The following is a 27,343-nucleotide window of genomic DNA, read 5'->3' as shown; positions in this document are numbered from 1 at the left end:
ATCTGATCTCCCATTGTCATTGGTACAAACAGCTAAAAAGAAACAATGAAGATACTTTCTTTTATGCATCAAAGCCCAATCTTGAGAGGCTTTGAATAGCAGAAAGCATCTTTTAGAATATAACTGCTTGTCTGCAGGATGGAAATGAGCACCATGATTTTGGCATGAGGATTCTGAGTTTCCTGTAATTAGGAGGATGGCTTCAGGACAGGTGTTTAGATTAAGTACCATACACTAAATCTGTGTTCACTCCAAACCTCTTTTGAGATAGACCCTGGGATCCTTAAAGGGGTGTGTGTGTGTGTGTGTGTGTGATCCAGTTTGCAGTCAGCTCAGCACTGTCCTTTCAGTGGGTTATTTCCCCATAAGGAAACATACATGGAAGCTGCCACGCCTTGCTGCATAGACCATGAAGATGCAGCTTCGTGTATCGACTTGTATTTCATTACAGCGTCCATTTTCCCAATAGATTTTTTTTTCTCTTTCCATTTTAATTCATTTCAGGGTTGCACAAACCCTTTTGTTTCCATCCTTCTATGACAGGGCCCGTTAATTTTATAAGGGACTGTGATTTGCTCTGAAGGTGAGCGATAGGGTGACCAGATGTCCCAATTTTATAGGGACAGTCCCGATTTTTGGGTCTTTTTCTTATATAGGCTCCTATTACCCCCCCACCCCTGTCCCGATTTTTCACACTTGCTGTCTGGTCACCCTACTGAGCGACTTCCTTTTTGGGTGTAGCTGCTGTGTTTTCCCTCCGCTGTTTCCAGACTCGGAGGGACGCTGATGCTTTCCAGGTCTCCCTAAAGGGCCGATGTGCCTTTCATTGGCCTAGAGCTCTCAGTCACAGCCCTGGAGTTCTCTGCCCTTGGTTTCAAAGGATGTGGCTGAAATCTGTCAGTCTTGCTCCTGAGAGGAGGAGGGGGGTGCACTGGCAGAGCAGGACAGCTGGAGGCACGTTGCAGGCAGAGACTAGACGCTAGTGTGGTGCTTCGAGGGCTGCTGTGGGAAAGCACACACCAGCAGCAGTCACTATAGGGATAAGCAATGCTCTGCCCAAATGTTACCGTCCGGATGTGTGGGATGTCATGGCCAGACGCAGCCTCTCTAGTGCCCCCGTCTTTCCCTGGTGCCCAGGGAGCCAACCAAGTGTGTGCCGTGAGCAAGGGGAAGGGACCTTTGTGTGGGGAACAGCGTTTGGGATAAACCCTACAATAACACTGTGGAGGGAAAGCAGCATCCAGTTTCAGGTTTCCAAGGTCTTAAGCAAACTCAGGGGAGCATCAGAATCTTTAATCATGAAAAATCGCACACTTGAATCCTTCAGAGGGCACGGCTGGCTTTTTTTCCCCAATGATCCTGTCAGGGTAAGTTTATCTCTAGCTGGTTCATTTTTTCCTGGTAACTCACCCCCTTAATTTTCTCAGAGGCATTTCTCCCCCTCTCCCCCTAAACAATCATTTAATGCCCAGCGTATGTTAAGGGCAGAGGCCTTGGAGAGATGCTTTCCAAAGCAGGGGGAATGAATCCTGATAGCGAGGTGGGGGATTAACGACAGCTGGAGCCCAGGCAAGCATTTGAGGTAGAAGGATTAAAACTCTCCTTTGCTGTGAGGCCAACAAAAAACTTTGCCACAGTTAGGCTGCCGGTGTGCTGAAACCTCCGCCATTCTACTGACTGGACTCTCTTGTTTCTGTGTAGCCCCCCTCTCGGCTGTGGGTTTCCACAGGGAGCATGGCTGGGGGCGGGGAGGGGAGTGAGCCTTTTCAAGGTGCTTCCTGCCTTTTTACCTGGAGCCCTGGCAGCACGTGTGCAGTGGGTGCGTATAGGAAGGCTGGGAGATTCTAAGGGCCTTTCCTCGTCCGCAGTGTGATCTTCTCCTCTCTGTTCTCCCACCAAACTGATCTGAGGCCCCCGGGACATGCAGAGAGAGGTGAGGCTGAGAGAGGTCCTGAGATGTTTCTGGGGAGGATGTGGTACCCTGTTGTGTGACCTGCTTCCATGAATTAGGAGTAAGCGGCAGCAATGCCCTGGATGTGCCTGTCAAGCTGAATTGACTTGCCGCGGCCCAGAGGATGTTTCATTACCTCGCTGCTTTTTCAGTCTGTGGGCACTAGCAAGTCAGGCTGCTGTGATTCATCAGTAACATCTTCAAAGTCAGTACAAGGAGCCAGGAATAGACCAGTCCCTGGGCCTCTCCAAACACATCCACTGACCTTGCTGCGAAGCTGATGCAAACTTCGATAACGCCGTCCCCCCGCCCCTGGCTTGGACTAGGCTATAATCCATCTGAGGGAGAGTGTTGGTGCATCTCCTCGTCCTGGAAATGGCCTGCCCTGAGCCCTGCATTCATTGCTGTCTCCATTCCTTTCAGCACCTCTTTATGGCGCTGATCCTGTGCGTGGATCTATGGGAGCACAAAGACCTGGCTGCCTGGATTCACTTGCGGGATCAGAGTCCTGAGTCAATAAAGGAAGCACTTAAGACCAGCACTGTTCTGTTATCTCCCTGGAGGACATTAGGGCCACTGTCCTAGAATCCACAGGGACCCCTGTGATCACCCAGTCTGACCTCCTGCATGACTCAGGCCATAGACCTTCCCCGGGATTATTCCTGTCTGAACTAGAGCAGATCTTTTTCCAAAACATCTTCTGTGATCACAGCTTCATCGCATTGAACCAGAAGCATGAACAACCACGTGTATCTGGCTCTGGCATCTGCTCCAGCTTAGCCCAGTCAGTTCTGCCAGCGCCATCACATGCTAATACTTTTCCTGGAACTCTCTCTGGAGATTTTGATTTCATTGGGCCAGTCTTGCAAGCTCTCTTTTGGTTCCCCCAAATATCAGAGCATTTGTGGTTGTCAGTTAATTACCGTTTAATCCCTGGGTTCTCCTAAATCTGTCTAAAGTTTGCAGTTCATAGACCATTCTAATTTAATTATATGTAAACTCTTTGATAGCAAGAGGAGACTTGGCTTTTAATGAATTTCTAGGCTGCAACAGATTTCCAATTCCAGTGAGCGGAGTCTGATTTTTCACCTGAAGTTTTGCAGACAAGAAAATACCTGGGTCATTTGCTTCCCTCCTGCATGTAAACCTGTGGAAGGGGAGGACTTATTTGTAATCTCTCCCTGGTTTTGCTTTCCCTGACAGTGTTTTCTGCCAAGGAGGAGGTGCTGTGCCAGGGGATAGAACCTATGGTAGTTGAGGGGCACAGGGAAAGTTGCTCCAAACCTCGCAGAACCTGTTGTATGGGGAGGCAGCATCTTGACTCCTGTATACCTCCCAAAAGCACTTAATTGTCTCCCATACTGGCACTGACCCCTGCTTGATCCCTCTGATGGGGTTCGTAGGGCACAGAAGCAGGCTTCATGCTGCTCAGAGAACCCTGGATTCTGGTGGCATCAGGACCCATATAGCAACTTTCCCGTGGCTCCTCTCCCTGCCTGCCAAGCTCGGTGGCAGGAGCACTGCAGAGGAACAGGTGGCAACAAGAAAACTCACAGATCCCCCTTTCTCCCTTAATGGAGTTAGCTGATTTTTACAGACTCTACGGTCAAGATCCTCGGCTGGTGTAAATCAGCATCGCCGCATTGACTTAAATGGAGCTACATCGATTTAGGCCAGCTGAGGATCTGGCTCCGTATATTGGGTCTAGAAGTAGCTGGCAGCACCCCCTTGAATTTAAGCCTTCTTCAGATACATCCATGGCCCGAGTTTCAAAGGTGCCGTGATTCCTGTTGACATCGCTGGGAGCACAGTTCAAATAGGCTATCATGGCTTTTAATGAGCCTCCTTAATAAGCCCCTCATGGCAGGCGTATCCAGAAGTGTTTATTGCCCTTTTCTTTAAATCCTCTCAATACCCAGTTATGTTTTTCGTTCGCTCCCCAGAGCTGTCTCTGTCTGTGATGGGACTTGATTACTGGTGTTTTTCCGATTGTCTCTAATGACTAATGAATACGCTTACGTAAAAGACCTGTGTGTGAACCGCTCCTACACACTGCATCTGACTGTAATTTAGCCTCCCAAAAGGAAATTCACCAAAACCTATGAAAGGGAGAGGAAAGAATCCTTGTCCCTCTGTTTCCCCCACAATAGAGAACAGAGTGACTTCCAAGGCAGGCTGTGAATGCGTTGATTGGATTACTAAAGCCTTTGGGCAGGCGCGTGTTATGGATTAGCCATGCAGATTGCTCACGGTTTATGTGGAGTTATCGCTTTTTCGCTTTGAAGTAATTACAAACTCCTCCGAAGCTGCTAAAAACGCACTGCTCGGAGGAAGAACCCAATGTAGATTTAACTGCAAATTCTGCCTGGATGAACCTGCTGGTCTGAGAGTGCCCTTACTTCCCCATATAAAATGGCAGTGAGCAATCAGCTGGCTACATGATGATCTTTTGTTCTAGTCATGCTCAACAAAGATGCCCAAGTTCTCAGGGAGTTTGGACTTTGTGTCTTTCATTAATTGCACGAGGGCTTATTGCAAGCATTGGGGATGCTGCCCACAACTTGCCATAATAAATGCAACTCCCTCGGGTCTCCTGTGTTGGCTGCTGGCTCACAGGTCTGTTCCATGGCGAAAACATTCCCCATCCTTGGTGAGATTTTTATTTTGTGCCGCTTGTTTCCCAGCCCCTCTTTTGACCCCTCCACGAAACTCTACAATCTCTGCTGCTTGATGCTTGCAGTGCGTGAATGTCTTTCTGCAGTGCTGTGGGAAGTGGCTCAGGAAAGCCATTCTTTCTTTTTCCTTGCCATCAGCAGCACTTATCCCAGAAATATTTCTCTCGGGGACTGCCAGAACCAAGATTGCAAGGAGCAAACGTGACAAGCCCACTGAATGGAACACCCATTGCTATGCAGATGCTGCAGGCCGCTGGCACGTGGCAGATGGAGATGTTTTACAGATGAAGCGTGTGGTGTGGCAGCATCCAAGACCCTGAGAGAGCAAAAGCCTTTTGTGGCTTGTCTGGTCCTTTACCCCCCCATTGGCCTTCCCATTGATCAGCCTGTAGGAGCCATTGTCTGCTAGTCATTAAACCACCCAGAGCACTTTGGATCAATACCTCACTGACGAACTCATTGGAATTATATCAGCCATCTGCCTGTCATTACCGACTGCTCAAATCTCAGACCCTCCTGCGTCATAGACCCATGTGGCATTTCTCAGCTTTCCCGAAGGGACAGCTTAGAGCTTTAAGCATCAGGTTTGAAATCACTTAGATTCTTTGGAACTATATGTTTGAATTCCAGTAGGGTAAAAAAAAAAAAAATCCAAACACCTTCATCCATCTGAGAAAATTCCATGCAGGTTTAATGAAGTGTCCTCTGGGCAAAACCCTCTTCACTCTACAGGGAAATTAAGGAAGCCACAAAACTTTCCATGAAAATGGTGCTGGGGGTGCTAAGAGGTGGCCTATGCATCTTTGGCCAAACTTTTCCCCTTTCTACGCTATTGTGGAGGGGGCTGGTTCACTGTGCGTGTCCTTTTCCAAATGGAGCTGCATGGCTGGGGCTTCTAATATAAATATTAAGAAACATTCTTAATAATGAAGGAGACGTCGCTCCACACACCTCTGAAGTGCAGCTACCAGTGGATGGAGGGTGAGCAGACAACTGATGGAGGTTGTAGTCATCAGTTGGCTCTTACTTAAATTGTAAGCTCTTTGGGGAAGGGACTAGTTTTTTGTTCTCTGTGCACAGTGGGGCCTTGATCCTTGTAGGGCCTAGAGGCCCAAATCGCCCATACAAATAATAGCAATAACTGGCATTATCTTCTCCATCATTCTTAGTGTAAACTCTCAGGATCAGGGATTGTGTCTGTCTGTGTGCTTATATGTATATCCTGGCAAAGGCAGGGCCATGAAGAGCATACCATTCGTATGGCTGCAAAGTGACGTACACACTGAAGGTATTTACTATTATTTATTTCTCGTTTCAGAATGTAACAAAAGCAGTAGCAGAAGAAAAACCCAAAGCTCCCACTACCCAGGAGATTGAACAGATAATCAACAGTTACAATGCCAAGGTTACAAATTGCTTCGTGATGAAGCTGGTATGTATTTTATTCATCTGTCTACATTACTTCAGGCACAAAGGGCAGGCTTTTAATTCCGGCTTCAGCAGTGACTAGGCCTTGCGCTGAGCCTTTGCACAGGGGTGAAGTTCACCCGACATGGATAGCTCCAAAATCTTTGATTCATCTGCCAAACAGCAGCAGGAAATCCGGTTCTACTGCGAGGAAAACACACCGACAGAGGGTATAAATGCATAGAAGACACAACTGCATTTGTAAAGGGCAGACAATCAGATGATGTGGTAACTGCATCAGTTACCAGTACAGAGACTGCTTGCCTGGCATTTGAACCGCAGTATGACAAATGAATTCTGAGTATAGCATTTGTATTAACCTGTTTGAGCAGTTGTCTTCTCCTGAAACTCTTAAGGCTACAGACTGGCCTGAATCAAAAACTTGGGTCTAAACAGGGGGAAGAGAGGGGCAGCATTTGAATCTGGATTTTAACTTTGACTGTGCCCAAGGCTGCTGTTATGCAAGTAGGAGAACAGCGTAAGCTCTTTGGGGCAGAGCCTGTGTCGATACAGCCCCTATCCCAAGGGGTCCCAATCGCTGCTTGGTGGGTCAGGGCACTACTGTACTGCTAATTGATGGGAGTATGAAACATGCTGGGTAAAAAATTCAGAAGCATTTAAGTGCCTTGGGAGCCTAATTCACTTAATGAGACTTAAGCTCCTACATCATAAAAGTGCTTTTGAAATTTGTACTCACTGGATAAGACCTCAGTAGAGCAAAGCACTTAAATCCAGTCTTAAGCAACTTGCTGACTTTTCAGTAGCCACTATGTACATTGAATTAGCTGCTTCTCGGCTTCTGCCTTGGAGACAAGTGTCGATGGTAAAAAAAAAAAAAAAAAAAAAAAAATCCACCATCCTGCCAGGCTCCCTCAATAGGAGTCTCGGGAGAGGCTAAATACTGTGCCATGGAGACTGAGCTCGCTGCTTAGCCCTGCTGGTGAGGTGTGGCTGAGATAAGGAGGAAAATGTGCATTGCCGGTGTCTGTGCTGTCCAGGCCTGATCCAAAAGCCCACTATACTGGTGGAAAGATTCCCATTAACGTCAGTGGACTTTGAATCAGGCCTGGTCTGTCCTACGGATAACTCAGGGCTTCGGTCTCGAGGGTGGTCACTTATTTCAGCACCTAAAGTGCTTATTCACCAGCCTTATTTGTACCCGGGTCCGTTTGGCGTGAGCCACCACACAGTTCAGACGATGGATCTATGATTATTATTTTTTTCCAGTGGGGGAATTTTCAGAGTAATTTCGATGTCCAGCCAATGATTTGCCACACATAGATCAGGCTGTATTGTTCTTGCTTAGATGAATCATGTTAACTAGAAAGCTGCATCACTGCAGTTCAGCAGCTGTTACACAGCCTATTTGGTGACATCGAGCCCTTGGGGAAACAGATGTGCCATTCTGTTCCACCACAGTCAAACTTTTAAACAAAGTTGTGGGACCCCTAGTAATTTGCTTACAGTTCCAGCCATTGATTGCAGCCTTGTTTACGGCTTGGAAAAAACAACCATGTAAACCAAACCCTGTTGGTAAGTCTTGGGAGGCCAAGAGAATGGCTGTGTTCACAAAGGAGATTTAACAAAAGGAGCAAATTTCACAAGTTCCCATAGATCAGAGCGAAGGAGGTTTTAAAAACAGAAATAATAGAGATTTTACAATTTCAGAGACCAGAGTTCAGTTGTTTATGGTTTTCCGGTAGCTTGTCAGTTTGTGAAAACAAGCCCCAAGTTGTCTTTAAACAGACATCACCTACGACTGAAGTGAACAAAAACTACTGCAGGAGCCCTTTACCGTAGCCAGGGAGTCATCAAAGGGATCTTTTTCCGTCTCCTAACTTTTGTGATCCATGAATTAACATTGGAGTAGCCTGGGTTCCAAAGGAGTTATTTATTCTTGGATCATTTTCTTTTAAGGCAAATGGGCCATCTTTTGCCTGTAACCTGTGCAGTCCTGGGACTCTGTAGCAACTAACGTCAGCCCCGACTGACAGCTGTGAAGCAGTACCTGAGTAATCCGTTCCAGAGGTTCTCATCTTTCAGAATTTGTTATAGCCTGGCACCCACGGTGTTGTCCATGCTTAACCAGGGTTAGATTTCTCATGTAGTCTGCGTAAAGGGCCTTAATCTCCAGATTTGGCCCAGGATGGTGAAAATCTCATGAAATTTCCATCATTTAAGATGGAGAGCTGCAAGATTTCAACTACTTGGAGCTAAAACCTTATGAAAACAGCCTGCCTATCCAACTCAACCCCCGGAAACCCTAGTTCAGATGCTTATACGTTCTGTCTCCTTTAACTGGAGATGGCTTTAGAGAGAAGTGTAATTGCAGGCACAAACGGTATTTAATGTCAGTTAGTTTCCATAACTCTTCTCTGTAGCAGGAACAGTTTACACAGGATGAGACAGCCAAGGGGCGGGGAAGAATCCTAGGGCATTATTGAATAGTAAGGAACAGGAAGAATTCTGTAGTGACTAAACCTAAATTGCTAGTTCCTTTTACATTATTAATAGGCAAGTTTCAAGCACTATAGAAAGTCAGCTCACCATGTCTACCACTGGGTTAAGTCCTGCAAAACCCCCTTCAGCTGGGGGTGGGAAATACTGGCATTAGCTGAAAACCTGTCTTGCCCCATGAGAGCTCATTGAAACTTGACTTTCATTATCTCCTCTGCCTTAGAATGAGGATGGCACTTACACGGGCTTCATTAAAGTGCACTTGAAACTGCGCCGGCCTGTGACAGTGCCAGCAGGGATTCGGCCACAGTCTATCTACGATGCCCTCAAGGAGGTGAATCTGGCTGATATGACGGACAAGAGAACGTCCTTCTACTTGCCGCTGGATGCAGTCAAGCAGCTGCACATCAGCAGCACGACCACAGTCAGCGAGGTGATCCAGGGGCTCCTCAAGAAGTTCATGGTGGTGGACAACCCTCAGAAGTTTGCACTTTTCAAGGAGATGCAGAGAGATGGGCAAGGTGAGTTCACGCCCTTCTGAGCAACCAGTCCCATGGGGGCTCAGTGCAGAGAGGGGAATTCCCAGATGCTTCTCCTCTCTGCCACAGTTGGTAAGATTGTAATTTGCGTTACAGTAGAGGCCTTAACTGGGAAAGGTGCTGCACATACAGACAGCCCCTGCTCCAAAGACTGACAAAGGGACGATAGTCTTACAGGTGTGGGGTGGGATAGCCCAGTGGAGGGGGGAGGGATAGCTAAACCCAGGGTTGTGAGTTCAATCCTTGAGGGGACCATTTAGGGATCTGGGGCAAAAAAATTGGTCCTGCTAGTGAAGGCAGGGGACTGGACTTGATGACCTTTCAAGGTCCCCTCCAGTTCTGTGAGATATGGAGATATTATATAATATAAATATAGGTATATTAGGTGGGGAACAGAGGACCAGAAAGATCAAGTGACTTGACCAAGCTCACAGAGGGAGTCAGTGGCAGACCTGGGCAATGAACCGAAATCTGTGGAGTCCCAGTCCAGTGCCTAAACCATAAAGCCATCTTTCCTCTCATTCATAAGTGTTATTCCTAATAGCAGAGCTGTCAGAGGCAATGCTTTCCCAAGGGAAGATCTGCTTTGCTGTGCGGTGTTCTTACCAATACATTCATCAGGGAAGAGTTATAATAACCAACCCGTGTATATGTGGCCTTCCACCACACTGATTCTGACTTCTTGTGGTCACTTGTTGCAGGAGTTAGGGGTGGCCTGGCCCAAATCTAATTTAGATAATCAAATATGCCTAACAAATTCCCCCTGCAATTGTTGGATAAGTCACTCCCTGCCCTAAGCTGGGTGGAGCATTTCTGTGACCAGGTACACACTTGCCACTTTGTAGCAGGGGCTGCGTAGAGTCGGTACATAATCTTACTTGCTGTGCTGTGTTCAGGGTGAAAGGAGCTATATAGAGATTACAGGACAGAATGCTTTGCAGCCTCCCGGGTGTTGGGAGGATGAATACATTGAAGATGGTAAAGTGCTCAGATATTACAGAGAGGGGGGCTATTTAGGAACCTAAGGAAGGTTTAATTACTGTTCTGCAGCGTACTAAATCCCTGGGCAATATTTGCCTTCCCACTGTGTAGTAAAAATATCACCCTACTGCCTTATTCTGCTTCAGGGCCAGCCCCCGTTGGCTAAGGCAGGAGTCATTGTTTCATCGCTAAACAAGTAATGTTCACTGGTGCATACACAAGCTCTAATTTCCAGCACCACAAGTAGCTCCCGCTTAAGTTACAGGGTCTTGTGTCAGAGCTGAGATGCCAATATGGCCACCTTTGTGGAATACAAGCTGTTGTAACAGAAGCTAGGAGCTGCTACTTACTGGCTGGCATGAGTGCCTGGGTGTACCTAGCTTGTGAGCCCCCTGTAGCCTGAGCTAAATTGAGTCGTTGCCATAGGTGGAGACAACTCCTAGCGAAATCAATGGAAATTTAGTCATTTATAACACAGGCCTTTCAGTTCAGTTATAGCAGACTGCTGCGTGCTTTAAAAATATCATGTACTAAATTTTGATACTGTGGAGGCTCAAAATCTCCTCAGGGTGACTCATCCCTTTGAGTTGGACACCCACCTGCATGGAATTCAGTCTTTCCCACGTGGTCCTGTCAGCCCTGGGGCCTCTGCTATTCATGCACAGCACTTTTCCAAACAGTGTACACCTTAGTGTCCCTGGCTTCTGTGTATCAACACTGATCTCTGATGGTGCCTTATCTTTGGTACTTGCAAAATATTATTGACATTCTAATTGACTCATATAGACTTCTGGAGTTTTAACCTTAGCAGAATCATCATGACCCACTCACCCTTATAAACAAGATATTTATGTTAAAAGTGTATTTATAAATTGGCAAGGAGTGCAGCTGCTCTGAATGGACTTGTCGCGCTTTCTCTTTTCCTCCTCTAGTCCCATGGTTCATAATTATGTCATCTGCCTCTCCACTGTCCAACTCCCACTACCCTAATGTCCCACCCCCCCAAAAAAATCCACCATTAGCACTCCAACAGAAACACTATCACAGGAAGCTGAACTACTTTGGCACTATAAACTGTAATGGCAAGACAGTCTTGGTGCAAAACAGTGTAGGAGACTGTGGGTGGGAATTTCAAAAGCATGTGAGGGAGTTAGGTGCCCTGTTCCCACTGAAATTCCAGGAGATTTGGGTGTATTGCTGCCCCTTTGTCTGTTAAAATCTCCCCCCCACACACACAACCCCCCACCCAAAAGGGGGCTAAACAGCATAGTTTTGGGGTGGGACAGATTAGAAAGTGGGTTTGGGATGGGGGCCAACTCAATGAATTTATGTACATCACACTAAGCAACTTCCAGTCTACCTGTGCCTGGTTGTGTTGGCCAGTGGGGTGGGCTCTTCCCTGCTGATAGTTTGTGTTTATATAGATCCTTTCATTGAAGGGTCTCACAGCCCTCGGGCCAAGACTTTCTAAACTGGGTGCATAACATTAAGCTTCTAAATCCTAATGTAGTAGCCTAAATAAGTGGCCTGATTTTTAAAAAGGGCAGAGCCCTCTGCAGCTCCTGTTGACATTGATAGAACTGCAGGATCTTCACTCCTTTGGAAAACGAGGCCACTTGCCTAGGCACCTAAATAGGGCTTTTGGGGGCTTCACTTCAGACACTCAGTGCCGAGTGTGTTGTTCATGAAGAGTGTTAATTAAGCTTCACAGCACATTCAGCTTGAATGTGGGGTAGGGGGGCTTACACCAGCTAACCTGGATGTGTGACCAGATTCAGCTGCACTGGTGAAGTCTGTCCCTGGCAGGTGTCTGTATCTACACTGATTCTAATTTCCTTAATCTGGACAGAACTTTTACTCAACCTCACATAGCTAATCAGCAGCAGACCTAGTATCTAGGGGTTGCGACTTTCAATCATTTGCTTTAACCACTAGTCTGTGCAGCCTCGCCCTTTCTAAACACCTTTGCTGGAGATGGTAGTCCCGTAGTGACTCTTAATAATAAAGTCCAGCTCAAGATGCCTTGGAACCTATGCTGTGTTTGTTCAGTAACTTCTTGAGCATCTTCCTGCCCTTGATCCTAAAGAATCTCTCTCTTCCTCCCTGCAGTTCTCTTCCAGAAGCTCTCTCTAACAGAATACCCCTTGTATCTCCGGCTGCTGGCTGGACCTGACACAGATGTTCTCAGTTTTGTGCTGAAGGAAAATGAAACGGGGGAAGTTGAGGTATGTCTGGGAGTCTTTCCTTTGGCTCTCACACCAATGTTAATAGCTTTACAAAAACACAGGGCCTTGTTAAACAAACCCGTGAGACTTACTGTAGTAGAAACACAACTTGATTTTTTTTTTTTTTTTTGCTGGAGGACAAGAGGGAGCAAGTTTACTTTCCTTGTGTTACGGTTTGATCATCCAAAACACTGAATTAGACACCAACCTTCCACTTAAGAATAAATATTAAAGCATCTCAAAGGATTCCTTGAGCTTAGCCTGTGTTTTTTCAGAACCTTTTAGTCAATCAGTGTAGTGCAGAAAACTTTGTGTTTTTTAAAAACCTGATCTGTAAAAAATGCTGTGGCCTGTTTGATGTTTTTAGACCATAATCCATTTGTTGGTTGTTTGTTTATAGAACTAAGCAATGCAGTTCTACAGTTAATCCTCAGAGTAGATTAGCTAAATGGAGCCATAGCTAATCCACTGATTTTAAAATAGAGGCCTATGCTATGCTGTATAATAAACCTACAGCCTCCTACGGCTTCATATGCCACACAGTACAGCAACTTAGAACTTCAGAGAGTGTTCAAGCTAAACCTCAGGACTACCACCTGTGCTGAAGATGAATCTGTCAGCTGCTAAGGAGTATAGGGCATTGACACATAGTCAAGTAGTCCAGATTCTAACCACAAGAGAGCAGTCCTGCCCCAAGGAGAGATCAAAAAAGCAGAATTAAGTGTATCTAAATTCCAAAATTATGGCCTAGCTGTCAGTATTTCTCAGGGATACTTCCTGACATGCATTATTGGAAAATTGAAATTTTTCATTTTGTCTAAACTGCCCATTTCCCACAGTTTTGGTTTTGATTAAAATGTTTGGTTTGAAAAATTCCCGACCCACTCTATCAGGGGAAAGATACTTGCAGCGTCTAGGTGCAAGGCCAGTTAACTAGATCTTTCTGTATATAGAAATCTAACTAACTGACCTTGCCAGGTAGCATGTGTCTTTTCCTCTGATTTTCAAGACGAGCACTGAGCTGCACAATACATCACAGTGTGTATGTTACAGGCAAGCAGAGGGGAGGAGGTATTCTGTCTGCTCATCTCACTTTGTTTTTGCTTTCTTTGCAGTGGGATGCATTCTCTATCCCAGAGCTACAAAATTTCTTAATGATACTGGACAGAGAGGAAAAAGACAAAATTCAGCAAGTACAAAAGAAGTACAGCAAGTTTAAACAAAGACTGGAGGAGACTTTGAAAGAAGCAGGAGGAAAACCTGGATAACCAAACAAAGCACATATAGTACCAGACTAAACTAGATATTTTTTAAAAGAGACTTCTCAGGACACCTCAGATTTGTCTGACCCTTTCTCCCTGTTCCTCTGTCTGAGGAATGACGCACCCCACAAAGAGACAAGCGTTGCATTTCTTTTCCCTCAGACGTTATCGCTGGATCACAGCCCGTCAGTAAAGAATGGAAAGCCTCGATTTAAATCTGCAGGCCCTTAATAAACCAAATAGAGCTGCTGCTTAGCTTTCAGTTGTCGCATTGAGTCGCCGAGCAGAGAAACTTCATGGCAACGGCTGAATGTTAAATAAATAGGAATATCTACTGGGTTATTGTGTTGGGCAGGATAGAACTGCATTTCTTTCACCCTCCTCCCACCAACTTGCCTGCTGGCTTTGTTTTAAGATGCTGCGGCTGCCTTGTGTGTGATTGTGTTGTGTAGTTCTGTCATTTCATAAGTTAGGTGGCGCCACAGGAAGCAGCAGATAAAGCAACAGGGGTTGGTTGCACCAGATCATGTGCATGTTGCAGCTCTCGATGATGCCAAAACAGATTGTTGCACAATTCTAAGATAGCTACTGAAACATAAAAAGTCAGATGCCAAGAAGGCTCCAAGTCCACCATAGTCTTTCCAGTAGGTTTTATTGGGATTTTAGATAACCTTCATTCTAGGGAATTTTTTTAAAAAGATAAAGTAGACTGAGTGTGAAAGTAGGATTGTTTGGTCAGCCAGTCTCCGCCTGGGAGCAAATATTCCCGAATGCTGAGTGCGGCTATTCTGTGTATTGCCAGTTTCCTACTCAGGGACCAATGTTTTACACATTTACTCTTTTTACATGCAAGATGGTTGAGGTGGGAACATGGATGATGGTTCAGTTCAGAACCCTTCAAAACTGGAGCATAATCTCCAGCCATGCAGAAGAACAGCAACTGCCCAGTCTCCTGCAGCTTGTCTACTATTATCCTCTCACCTCTTGTTCTTGCACCCGCACCCAACCACCCACAGAGCCTCCACATCCTCCCACTGTCTTCCTTCTGCACGTAGATGAGAGGCTGCTAGGTTCCCTGTATGACTACCACCCCGCCACGTGTGTGGTGCTTAGAGCTGGGAGAATGCAACAAGAATGTCATTACTCCCCTTTCTAAGAGCAACAGCTTAGCCTTTTACAGTTAGATATTGCTGTAGCTGGAGACAACACAGTTACTGCTATTAATCCAGTCCTAGCTCCTGGTTACACACACCTCCATGTGGCTGGTATAGGGTTCCCCATGTTGAAGGATGCCAACTTAAAAATTACACTTCTGTCTGGAAAGCTTTAATCTAAGGTGTTACTTTTAACAGGTTATTTTTCCAGTGTTTCCTCTTAATGCATCGGATTAAGCACTTTGTGTGTAGTCGGTTTCACTCTTTCCCTTCTCTGCATAGATCCTTCGCACAGCAACAAAGGGATGTGTGAAAAGGAAGGAAACCTGATGGTAAAGCCATGAAAAGGGGTAGGTGCAGCTGGAACACCTGAAATGACTATCTGAGTTGAAAGCATCCCTTGAAACTTGTTATATGGTGAAATGATTCCACTTCAGAGGTCTGAGTCCACTAGATGCAAAGTGATGACAGAAGGCAATTTTAAGAGTCAGATTTACCTCAGTGCCTTTTTTTAAAGTGTAAAATCTTTACTGTAAAGCTAATGAGGATCAGCGGTTGGGAAGGGCTTTTCTGAGAGGCCTCAGTCACCTTTTCCCTCTGCCTGTTCTCTGAAGTACTGTAGGGATGAAGCTGATTTTGTGGGGGGGAGGAGGAAGGAATTGTCAGTTTTCCCCCAAGGTGACTATATGCTTGTTTTGTTTTTTTCCAGTTTTATATCTAAGCATGTTTTAAACGGGAGAAAGTGACCGCACCGTTTAGAAAGCCTGCCACTGTGTAGAGATGCCACTTTGTGTCACAGCTGGTAGCTTATGTTTTAGCTAGTAGCACAGACGGGTTTGATAATAGGGCTGCAGAGCAGGGAAAGGCACCTAGTTGTACTGTATTCCTTCCCCAGGTGACCTTTAACAGCCGTGAGGTAGCAGAGACAGCCTCAGGAAATCACAGGCTTTGTGGGTGTTTGCCCACTTGTAAAATGGGGAGAATACTTACTGACTTCACAAGTACACTGTGAGGTCAATAAGTAATTAGCCCTTAGTGCTTTAGACCTCGAAAGCATTCTGTACAAATATTGACTGAGCAGAAAGAAGAAGCACACTGTAAAATGTCATTGGTTCTGAGAAGCAAGATCCAAATTTTTTTAAATTTCATCTCACTGGCTAGAAGTTTTATGGGTGTTTTTACTGATTATTATTTTTTTTTTCCTTCAGTGACCATCCCACCCTCTAGACCCCCAGCATGTCTTTAAGGTTTTGTAGAAGGCATGGCTTCTTATGCAATTACGGTGAATGCTGCTGAAAACCTCCTGCAAAGAGGGAGGGCTGTTTTTGTTTTTGTTGGCTAGGGGGCATTTAAAAAGGAAAAACCTTGAAACTCTGTTGCAAAGCACAGTCAAGTGACCTGTGCCAAAGGCACAAACTTTAGACATTAGCAAAGGCCCCCTTCCTTCAGATACGCAAAATACTGCTGGCAGTGCCTTTGGTTAGTATTGTGTTGCCTAGTGTACGTGTGAAATTTGTCAGCTGTACAACCTGTAAAAACTATGTATAGAATGGAATAGTAAAGCTTCTGTGGCACAGTGAAATGCATTTTTGCAATGCTGTAATTTATTTTTTACTACTCCCTGTTAATTCTGTGGTATTTTTTTTTAAAAGTCACTCAGCTTTTATGGAAGTTCTGAAACTTGGTTCCGATGCAAACAGTGTAAGAGAAAGATAATAAAACAGTCAACGATTAAGAAGAATTGTGTCTGTTCTATTTAAAGTTGTCTGGTGCCCTCAGTGTTTAAAGGGGATCTGAGTGTAAGGTCATTAGTGTTTATAAAACATGTTTAAGCTTTTCCCTTATTGAAGTTAGTCAGCAGTTTATAAGAGACTATGAAGCTCATTGCAAGACAAGAGCCTTAAAATAAACAGTCCCCTTTTGTATTTACACCAAATTTTGCAATTGATTTGGGTCCAATGTGGTCTATTACACTGTCAAAACTCAATATGGGGGCGGGGAGGAGAGAAGGGATGCGGACAACTGAAAACGTTTTTAAACTACTAAAGGTATGAATTCTAGGCCATGATGTGCTGGAATAGGCTTTGTTTAGTTGTTAGACTGCTTTTATTAACAAAAAAAAAAAAAGCATGTTAAAGATTAGTTTACAAGCCAGCCGTTTGGTAACCCATTAGAACGCTTTAGTAGAATATCTGGAAGAAGACGACATTTGAGATTTTTATTTTAAAAAATTTGAACAGCTAAAACAATTACATTCTTTGGATGAAATCCTGGGCTCATGAAAGTCAACAGCAAAACTGCCATTGACTTAAAGGGGAGCAGGATTTCACCCTCAGCTGTAGGCAGAACTGGTTATAAATAATGAGATTTGAATACTTCTTACACTAGACATATTTACTTCTTCCGGCTAAGCTTTGGAGCCTTCTCCAGCCCTTGAATATATTTCCGATGTAGCTGGTATTCCTCTGCAATATAACCAAGAATCCAACTTAAGTATATCCCAGAGCTAGGTTTTATAATCAAAACATTTACCTTTTATAACTGACACCGTCCATGTCAGCTCAAACTTACCAAGCAGCAACTTGGCAAGATGGTTGATTTGGTTGCCTTGAATCTGGACCTGGACTCTGTCCTTTGTCCCAGGTAGTGTGTTAATAGTGGCGCTGGCCTGTACTCTTTGCTGGAGAGTGTTGGCAACTAATTGCGGGTCTAGGCCATACAGTTCAAGATTCTTAATAATGGTCACCTGTGGATTTTAGCCATTGTCACAAGAAAATAATCCACAAAGTGAAAATCTACCACCACCTATGTAAGAACAGCAGTTATGACCCTGTCCTGCTTTTCTGATTAGAACTGGGCATTAAGAGTTTCCTCATTAGCGTCACATCATAAGCTCATATACAAAATTTCCGATCGATTAAATACAATCTGTTCTAATTTATAACGCCCCCCCTCCACCTACATATATACATATAAAAGCACAGCTGGAGGCAAAATATCAAAGAATTCCCCCCACAAACAATCATTTGTTTGCACTTAAGCACTGTGATGTGCTTGATAATTTCTATGCCAGGGCTGTGTTAAGAATTTTAACATCTTTAATGCACGCTAATCCTTAGAGTTCTAACCTGCAGGATTGAGTGACAGCCGGTGCTCATTAGCACAGAACTACACCAGAGTCCTGGGCCAAGTTGGAGCACTTTCCCAACTGCCCAGGCTACTATGACCCACCCCCCACTTCTCCTCCACAAAGGGCAAGACTGGCTATGCAGAAGCCCCGAACTCCAGCAAGGTCTGTCCTAAAAGTGCTGAACAGCTCCAGCATGGACTAAGATCCAAAGAGGGGTTAATCGTCCACACCTCTTCCCTATCATCTCTCTCTGCCTTTACCTTTTTATTGGATGATCTCTGTGCTATGGTTATGTCGATGGGATCAAGGTTTCCTTTCCTCACAATGGGTTCATGTCCAAAAAACGTCACCTGGTGGTAAGGCTGCAGTTGTTCCAGACACCTGAGAAAGGTATGGCTTGAGTTTAGTTTGTCAGATACAGCAGGATGGACAAGATCTTTTTATTAAATCTGGGATTCCACAGATCTGTAGACCATAAGAGTGATCAAGGGTCTCAAAGTTCTGAGCACATGTTTAAGGCTGTTCTAATATAAATGTAAGGATGTGTTCCAGGATAGATTTATATTGTGTGTGTGTGTGTGTGTGTGTGTGTATGTACATAGATTCCGTATACGGAACTAGGTTCTGTTAGACTTGCCTTGTGAACACTTATTATCCATTTTTAAATATTACATTTTTAGGTTACTAGTCATTTGCAAGGTGGCAAGAAAAGAAAGAATGGAACTTGCACTTTCTTAGCAGTATCTACTAAACTCATTACAAATTAAGGTTTATTTGTAGGTATTTTTATGTTGACAATAAGGAAGCCACTGCCTACTTCAGGGCTTAGAGTTAGACATGGCTTTGCATCATGTAGTAGTCTAGTGCTAACTCTGAATCTTTGCAAATGTTAAAGCAGAGTCAGGAAACAACATTAGTCACCTGCTCAGGAGATCATCCCATTTGAGCTTTGAGATCTCGTCTTGCTCCCATTTATCCAACAGGCAGTCGCACAAGATTGGATTCACCTTTACAAAACTGTAATAAAACAAGCTGATTAGATGCAAGCCTGGCCCATCTTGTCCCAGAGATGTGAAAATACAGCCTATGTTCTCTATCAAGTATGCCATCATTTACGATTGTTTCCATGACCTGCTCGCAAATAAGGGAGCTGAACCAAATCCACCATAACAGGTGATTAACTTAAAAGCTACACTGGCCTCCACACAAGTCTAGTGCACTTGTGCTGTAGTTTGGTAATTTGATCAGTGTAACATCTTAATTTTTTTAATATTACTTGCTACTCAAACAGATTTTTTCAATAAATTAACTTTTTGCACTGCACTTAGCTTGACTAGTGAAAATAGATGCACAAATAAGATTCACTTCTACTCACTTCTTGTTTGTTTCATCAACCAACTCATTACTCTTTACATAGCTGATGATAATATTTCTCACATCGCTGCTGGAGAGGATGCTGCCTTTCCTATAGAAGGAGGAAATTGTTACTATGTTGCATTAAGAAATCAGATGTTCATATTAACATTTGGTACTTCTAGAGTAGCTTGCATCCTGATGATCACAGGCTGCCACCACAGGCTGTTTAAATTACAGCATGTTGCTCCAGCCCTGAATCGGGGGCACAACAGTGTCTTAAGTCACCTCCGTCCCCCCGTTGGGCAGCACTACAGCACAGAATCTCACCCCAGAGGGGGTAACAAGGCAGCTGTTTAACAGTACATGACAATTCTTCTCATCAACTGCTGTGTAGTAAGGTAGAACACACTGTATCCCCTTGAATTTTCAAAGGAAAATGTCATAAGTAGACTGTAAATACCTGATCTGGAATTTGGCCAGGTCACCTGAGTTATCACACCTATACTGGTAAACAGTGCTAAGGGATTCTCTGGTGACTAAGCATCAGGGCCTCAATTGTTCCTCTGATCCCAACAACGTCACCAGCAACAGCCAAGTGCTCCTAGCAGCACGCTCTGACATTGCCTCAATACTGACTGAGGGAAGGTGCTGATGACTTAACTATCACCATTCCCTTTAGCACCTGGCATAGGTCTTCCCCTCTACATCTCCTATCTGAATGCTGGCTTAGCAGGACAATTATGGTTTTATCCTATCTTCCTAGCACTTACTTGTGTCCTGACTCCTGGAAAAGTGGAGCCATTTTGGTTGAGACGCCATAGAGTGGTATGATTTCAGGAGCATGGTACAGCTGCTCTCCATCTCCACATTTACTCTCTGGGGCAGTTGACACAGCAGAGACTACTTCGGGGACAACAAATGACTTAATGCTGAAATGAAATAGGGAAAATAACAGGGAGCTCAGGTTCACAATAGTTTCCTGGGTGAGGAAGTATTGGTGACTGTTTAGCTCTTACATTAGCCTCCAGCTTCTCAGCAGTGTAATAGTCCTCCCAAAACAGACACTCTGACCCACACCCTCTCCCCCCTTTCCTGGGTACACTCTGCTACTGGCGCAGGCCTGGCTGATGCACCTGACCCAAGTGTCCTCTGTAGGGTGCCCGATTTTAAGAGCCAGCAGCAATGGTCAGGATTTTAAATCAGGAGGTAAAAAAAGGGTTTGGATTGCACAAGCATCCTGACTTGCCTTGCTAATACCCAGCACAGCCCCTCGCCCCTTCCTTGGGTCCTAGACTCCAGAACAGTTTCCCAGTTACTTGAAACAGACACGGTTTTAAAGAGAGAGCCAAAGTGGCTTCAGGTACTAACCTGCCCCTAAATCCCAATGCCAGTTTTGTGGGGTTTACAACTGTATTTTCCTTATTCCTTTTTCAAATTTCTCCCCCTTTTTCTGTATGAAAGACACCCCCCACATAGGTGAAAGTGACTACATGAATTGCTACCAAATACCCAAAGTGTACTAAAGAGGTAGGAACTCTTTTTCCTCTAATCTCTTGCTGTAAAAGGTTTAGGGGGTACTAACAGCAACATCTGTCCATGTGATTAAGAATATCCATATTGACAAGAATACCATCATAGCTGAAGTGCTGCAATCCCTACTAGGTAAAAATAAAACCTCCAAGACACAAGTGTGGCACTTTAAAGTGGACGGAGTTCAGATAGACAACTGGGAAATGACCAGTTTTGAAAGAGTAGGACAGAACAAGAGAGACCAGGAAACATATCAGGGGCAAGTGCTGAATTTCAGTCTGCTAAATAAGTATGCCAAGGCTCAGCTAATTAGAGCGCTGTTCTTGCTTCCCAGCATCAGAGACTGCAACCCTGTGCTTGGAGGTAAAGAGACTTGGTGAGTTGCAGGTTTGATCTGTCAGGAGGTCGCATGTCTGGGGTTTTAGACCCCTAAACAAGGCAGGTGAGACACCCTGTTTGTTAGCATCTCTGGGAGGAGCATAAGGCTTGAACCCCTGGGTCTTCAATCAGACCCAATGTTTGAAGTCCGAGTAATGCAAAGGGGTGGACCTAAGCAATGACAATTAGTATTTAAATCAGTTGCCAGGTGAACTCCTGAGGAGCAACAGTGAGGGAGAGAGGGTCCTTCTCCTTTAGGGATGGCTCTACACCACAAGGAAACAACTGTGATGACTGCCTTGGATGTGGTATGTTTTCCTTTCTGACACACACACAAGATTTCTGATGTGTGAAGTACAAGCCGGTGAACACTCTGGAGAAGATGTATAGTCTGGAAGTGCAAATTTCAACACTGCATCGCATCCAAGAAAAGAAGACGTTTTAGACTACCTGCATGCAGAGTGTGCAATTCTGCTGTCCACAACTTAATGAGGATGTTGAAAAATTGGAAAGGGTACAGAAAAGAGCCATAAAAATGATTCAAGAACTGCAGAAAATACCTGACAGTGAGAGACTTAGAGCTCAGTCTGATTAGCTAATCCAAAAGACTAAGAGGTGACTTGATGAGCGTCTCTAAGTACTTTCACGGGGAGAAAATACCAGGTTCTAAAATACCAGGTACTGGTGGAGAAAGGCAGAACAAAAGTTAATGGTTGCCAGCTGAAGCCAGTCAAATTCAAACTGGAAATAAGGCACAAATGTTTACCAGGGAGTGATTAGCCACTGGAACAAATTACAAAGGGAAGTGGTGGATTCTCCATCTCTTGAGGTCTTCAAATCAAGACTGGATGAATGCCCTTCTGGAAGGTAGGCTTTAGCCAGACAAGTTATGGAGCTCAATAATGGGATACCTGGGTGAAATTTAATAGCTTGTATTATGCAGGAGGTCAAAATGAAAGAGTTAATGGTCCCTTCTGGCCTTAAACTATCAAAAATCTATAGTAATACCACTTGGTGTGGCTCTTTCATCTAAATATGTCACTTTACAATCAAATCTCACCCTTGTGAAGCAGACATGTTAGATGAGGCTCTGTGCCTCAGTTTCCCCATCTGTAAATTGGGGATGATGTTACTTATCTCCTCTGTAAAGTGCTACATAGGAGCTCGGATAGACCAGTTCACCCACCTCTTGGGTGGACTATTCTACACGACCCCTACATAACAGTTTAGGACAAGTAAAGAATATAAGAGCCATTTAAATTGGGAACTGAGGTACATAACCAAATTTCACCTCAGGTAGTTAGTCTGACATCCCTAACTCCTATGAAAAAAGCAGCGAGATCACAACATTTTACATCTCTACCAACTTCAGTGCCATTTATAACAACTTACTCGGAGTGTTTCCAGTCTATATGCACAATACTCTCCACCCCTTTGTTCAGCTCCTTCACTTGTATGATCTTCTGCTGTTGCATGTACTGCAGGAACTTGGAGAGCTGAAGGGGAAACATCAGGCAGAAATAATGGAAAAAGTCAGGTACGTTGAAATTTGTGTTCATGCTGCCAGTGAACCCAAGCCATCCCGTCTCTGCTTTGGAATCTGCACCATCATCTCAGTAAGTAAGTCACAAAACCAACTCCTCAGCTCCATAAATGTAACAGGCCCGTGGCAGTATTTTGCATGCTCAGTGCAGTCTAGTGTTGAGAGCAAGACACCACAGGTTCCATTACTGGGTCTGCAACTGATTTGTTTTGTGACCTTCTTAGGGCCACCTACTACTCCCAGCTGACAACACTTTAATTCCTTGCTCTCCCCTATGAGAGAGCAGCTGCTAAAATCATGTTAGCAGTGAAGAGGAAAACAGCAGGATGGTAATCAGAATATCCCAGCGGGGAAGGATCAGCTTGCAGTTAAGGCACTGGAAAGGGACTCAGGAGATCTGGGTTCAAATTCCCACCTCTGCGACAGATGGTGGGTGCCCGTGGGCCAATCACCGCTTCTTTGTGCCTCAGTTTCCTGTCTGTAAAACAGGAATAATCAGACTTTCTAAGGGCTTGTCTACACTTGAAATGCTACAGCAGGACAGCTGCAGTGCTTCAGTGTAAACACTGCCTACATCGACTGGCGCAGGTAATCCCACTCCCCGAGAGGCAGTAGCTAAATCAACAGAATAATTCTTTCATCAACCTACTGCTGTCTACGCTGGGGATTAGGTCAGTTTAACTACGCCACTCGAGGGTGGATTTTTCATGCTTCTGAGCATCATAGTCAAGCTGACAATTTTCTACTATAGACCAAGTCTAAATTCCTTGGGGACGATCTCCTAGTCTGTGTATGGACAGTACCTAGCAAAATAGATTCCCAGTTTTGATTGGTGTTCCCCAGCAAAAAATGGTATAGACAGAGCTAGCAATATTTGATAGACTAACTTGTCCTGAAATCATTTGTATGGGTCCACCAAGGTGATACTGAACAAGTGATGAGAGAAAAGATTACAATACATGTCTTTGGGAAGGGCTTCTTTACAAGGGGGCCTAAGAACTTTATATATATATTTAAAAAAAAACAAACGTAAATATCAAGAAATCTCACCTTCTTGTAGCTTGATTTCTTTATGTCTAATTGTTGTCCTTCTGGGCTACAAACAGATGAAACAATTAAACCTTTAAGTTACAAGAAATAGCTGGAACCAAGGAAAAATATTTGATGTTTGGCAAGATTAACAATAAATGCAGTTTTCAAGAATCTCTGTGCTAAAAGCTTCTTAGTGGTGTGAATATGAATTGCAGGCGAGAAAGTGGATTTAAATGTTGTATTTGAGATAATGGAGTCTGTTCTGAAATCGGCAGAGGCAATGCTGATTATTCCAGTGTGTTAGGTGTAACACCACCAAGAGCATGTCTGTAACATACAGTGATTTCCTAACTTTTTTCTGCCAAGGACCTGTTGGGCTCTGACCAACCTTCCCAAACCCCTTTCAGTTGTTAGACATACATTTCATGTTCTTATTATTTTAAAAATATATATTTTTAAAATAGACTCACAAAGGAACCAGAAGTAAGCAGTCTGCAGTTATTACACCCCCCCCTATTTTCACTTAAACTACAATTGGTGGTGTAGTCCTGAATGGGCACTACCAGAATGCCCCCACTGGCATGATCTCTCACACATGGTGTGTGCAAGGTCATGGTGCACAGACTATGCCATTTTGAGAACAAAATGGCATCCTCCATGGAGCAGAAGTGCTGGAACACTGTTCTGACCCCACTGCAGTACTCCTCAAGGGACATACCCGCCCCGCAGAACCCCAGGGGGCCAGCAATCCCACTTTGGGAACCACTGATAGGGTTTTTAACTTCAAATGGCCATTGGCAATTAATTCAAGAGGGAAATTGAGGGAGACAGTCCAGGGTAGGATGTATAAACTGGTTAGCCAACTTGAGTTGATTGGCAATCAAATAAATTGAATTGTAGTGTAAACATGCACCATAAACACCTGAATTACATGAAAGGCAGCAGCTTCATCCTAAATATCTCACTGTCCCACAGCAATTTCATTTAAACCCACCATGCAAACCCAAGGATGGTCGTCTTACCACATACCAGCATGAGAACATATAGTTGCGCAGGAAGGTGCTGGTCAGTAGAGGGAGCTCTGACTTCTTCACTTTACATTTTAAGGCGTGAAAAAAACATTGATGCAGTAACTCATCCATTCGCTCTGAAGAAACACAAACATTTCTCACAGGCCTCTGTGCAGAAAGGGAGAGCGCACTCACAAGAACTTGCATCTGAAGAAGTGAGGTTCTTACCCACGAAAGCTTATGCTCCCAATACTTCTGTTAGTCTCAAAGGTGCCACAGGACCCTCTGTTGCTTTTTACAGATTCAGACTAACACGGCTACCCCTCTGATATTCACAAGAATGATTTCTCATTCATCTGGACCTTTATTTTTGTATTGATTCCTCTGAGTTTGCACCTTACAACGTTAAATCATTTTGATTTACGCACTACGTTCACCACATCTAAACAGAGACTGGGAGCCAGGATCTTGTACATTCTAATCCTAGTGCTGATACCAGCTCTCCTCTGTGGCCTTGGGATAGTCACTTAACCTCTCTTGTGCCCAAGGTTTCCCCATCTGTAAAATAAGGATAATAGTGTTCATCTCCTAGTCTCCCCCTCTCCAGGGTTTTATCTAGATTAAAGTAGGAAGATCAAAGGTCTAAGAGTTGTTATGAAGTGAACTGAGTAATTACATAAATCTGTTTTAAATACAATTCCCTTTAACATACCATAGGCCAAATTCTGACTTTTTCACTATGCTTATTGCCTAGCCCTACTACAGCCTGTTAAACAGAGAACCACTTCTCAGACGTCACTCAGGTGGGTTGTTTTCCCTCTGTGAACTTGGGCACACGGAGCCTGCAATCCTTTGAAAAGCACTTTCCCAAGTGGTTTGTTTGCAGTGCACTGTCGGTGTGGAGTTTACGTACCTAGATCATTTTTTCAGAGTGCTGCTTCTAGTTTAGAAATTCCAAAAATGGCACTCCCGACTAACAAGGAATTTATGTTTTGAGCCCAGAGAGGGACACATTGTAAGAAGTGCTCCAGAAAAGCCTCACACCAGGCAACTTTTGCTCAGGGGAAGCAGCTTTTACAAATATGGGCCTTTGGGCTGAAATTCTCAGTTTAAAAAAAAAAAAAGTGTACAGTCAGAGAAGTTTTTCCTTCCCAACGGGATACTGGAATCGCCTACATTAGAGACCAGCTTGGCTGCAAAATTATTATTAGCTCCCACTGTAGTCCCATCTTGGGCTCACCTTATCTACCCAAGAGGTAGGTGTCTCTCTCTTTTTAAGCACTGGAATGGGTTACCTAGGGAGGTAGTGGAATCGCCTTCCTTAGAGGTTTTTAAGGTCAGGCTTGACAAAGCCCTGGCTGGGATGATTTAGTTGGGGATTGGTCCTGCTTTGAGCAAGGGTTGGACTAGATGACCTCCTGAGGTCCCTTCCAACCCTGATAGTCTATGATTCTCTTTTTATCACACCCACTTTGGCAACATTTGTGAAGCTCGTCATGCCAAAAAACCTCACTGAATTGGCTATATTATCTATACCATGTCATGAACTATGGTACTTGAACACTAAGTTTTCTGCAGCATGCCAGAGGGTGCTTTCTTAAGCACACTATCACCCAGGGTATCCTTTGAGCATGGAGCCTTCGGCGTTGCTCCCACAACAATTACATTTAGCTTAATCCATAAATCTCTCAAAGCACTTTACAAAGATAAGTATCTTTATCCCCATTATACAGATGGGGAAATGGAGATGCAAGGAGAAGTGAATTGCCCACAGTCACATAGTAGGTGAGTGGCAGATCCAGGACTAGAATCCACATCTCCTCTCAATTCAATGCCTTAATCACGTAAACACATCTCATAACACAAGCGGAACCAAAAGAGGGAAGTTTTGGTACTATATTGAAAGACCGTCACGTTGTCAGCTCCAGCAGCTTCAGGCAAAACAGTTCCATAGAGCCCAGACCACACAGCATGCTGAGAACCTTCACCTCACTGAAGTCAAGGAGAATTCAGCCCACCAAGACATGTGCTCAGCAGCTAAGGCATGAGGTGCTACTGAATTGCTGCCTGCCCATCAACTAACAGGCAAATCCCTGGGACTGCCAAGAGATTGCCCAGTATGGCTGTTCTTATGTTCAGACCAAAGGTCCATCTAGCCCAGTGTCCATCTTCCGACAGGGGATTCAGAGACAATGAACAGAACAGGTAATAATCAAGCAATCCATCCCCTCACCCATTCCCAGCTTCTGGAAAAAACAGGCTAGGGACACCATCCCAGCTAATAGCCACTGATGGACCTATTCTCCATGAATTTATCTAATTCTTTTTTTGAACCCTGTTATAGGCTTGGCCTTCACAACATCCTCTAGCAAAGAGTTCCACAGTTGACTGTGCGTTGTGTGAAAAAATACTTCCTTTTCTTTGTTTTAAACCTGCTGCCTGTTAATTTCCTTTGGTGACCCCTACTTCTTGTGTTATGAGAGTAAATAACACTTCCTTATTTACTTTCTCCACACCGGTCATGATTTTATAGATCTCTATCATCTCCTCCCTTAGTCGTCTCTTTTCCAAGACTGAAAAGTCCCAGTTTTATTAATCTCTCCTCATACAGAAGCCATTCCATATCCCTAATAATTTTTGTTACCCTTTTCTG

General features: G+C 44.3%; 2 protein-coding genes across 8 annotated transcripts in view; one reads left to right on the top strand and one right to left on the bottom strand.

The window, feature by feature from the left end:
• Positions 1-16,297, top strand: part of RASSF5 (Ras association domain family member 5) — a 98,897-nt gene extending 82,600 nt beyond the window's left edge. For all 4 annotated transcript variants that reach the window (XM_054024921.1, XM_054024922.1, XM_054024923.1 and 1 more), the window contains 4 exons: positions 5,945-6,058; positions 8,774-9,071; positions 12,180-12,295; positions 13,411-16,297. In XM_054024921.1, coding sequence (XP_053880896.1) covers positions 5,945-6,058; positions 8,774-9,071; positions 12,180-12,295; positions 13,411-13,563 — 681 coding nt within the window. In that variant the 3' untranslated portion in view covers positions 13,564-16,297. The remainder of the gene's footprint in view (positions 1-5,944; positions 6,059-8,773; positions 9,072-12,179; positions 12,296-13,410) is intronic.
• Positions 6,112-27,343, bottom strand: part of EIF2D (eukaryotic translation initiation factor 2D) — a 35,990-nt gene continuing 14,758 nt past the window's right edge. Inside the window, exons 7-16 of one of the 4 annotated variants that reach the window (XM_054024914.1) lie at positions 24,710-24,827; positions 23,699-23,744; positions 22,498-22,601; positions 19,968-20,126; positions 19,217-19,306; positions 18,763-18,858; positions 18,102-18,222; positions 17,283-17,457; positions 17,095-17,176; positions 6,147-6,237 (exon numbers count right to left, since the gene is read on the bottom strand). In XM_054024914.1, the coding sequence (XP_053880889.1) occupies positions 17,106-17,176; positions 17,283-17,457; positions 18,102-18,222; positions 18,763-18,858; positions 19,217-19,306; positions 19,968-20,126; positions 22,498-22,601; positions 23,699-23,744; positions 24,710-24,827 (980 nt within the window). In that variant the 3' untranslated portion in view covers positions 6,147-6,237; positions 17,095-17,105. Of the gene's footprint in view, positions 6,238-16,915; positions 17,177-17,243; positions 17,458-18,101; positions 18,223-18,762; positions 18,859-19,216; positions 19,307-19,967; positions 20,127-22,497; positions 22,602-23,698; positions 23,745-24,709; positions 24,828-27,343 lie in introns of those variants that run through there. The other 3 variants (XM_054024912.1, XM_054024916.1, XM_054024913.1) reach the window with 3 other exon arrangements.

Source organism: Malaclemys terrapin, chromosome 4 (assembly GCF_027887155.1).
Source record: "Malaclemys terrapin pileata isolate rMalTer1 chromosome 4, rMalTer1.hap1, whole genome shotgun sequence".
NCBI classification, from domain to species: Eukaryota; Metazoa; Chordata; order Testudines; family Emydidae; genus Malaclemys; species Malaclemys terrapin.
This window is presented reverse-complemented; position numbering and strand designations above follow the sequence as displayed.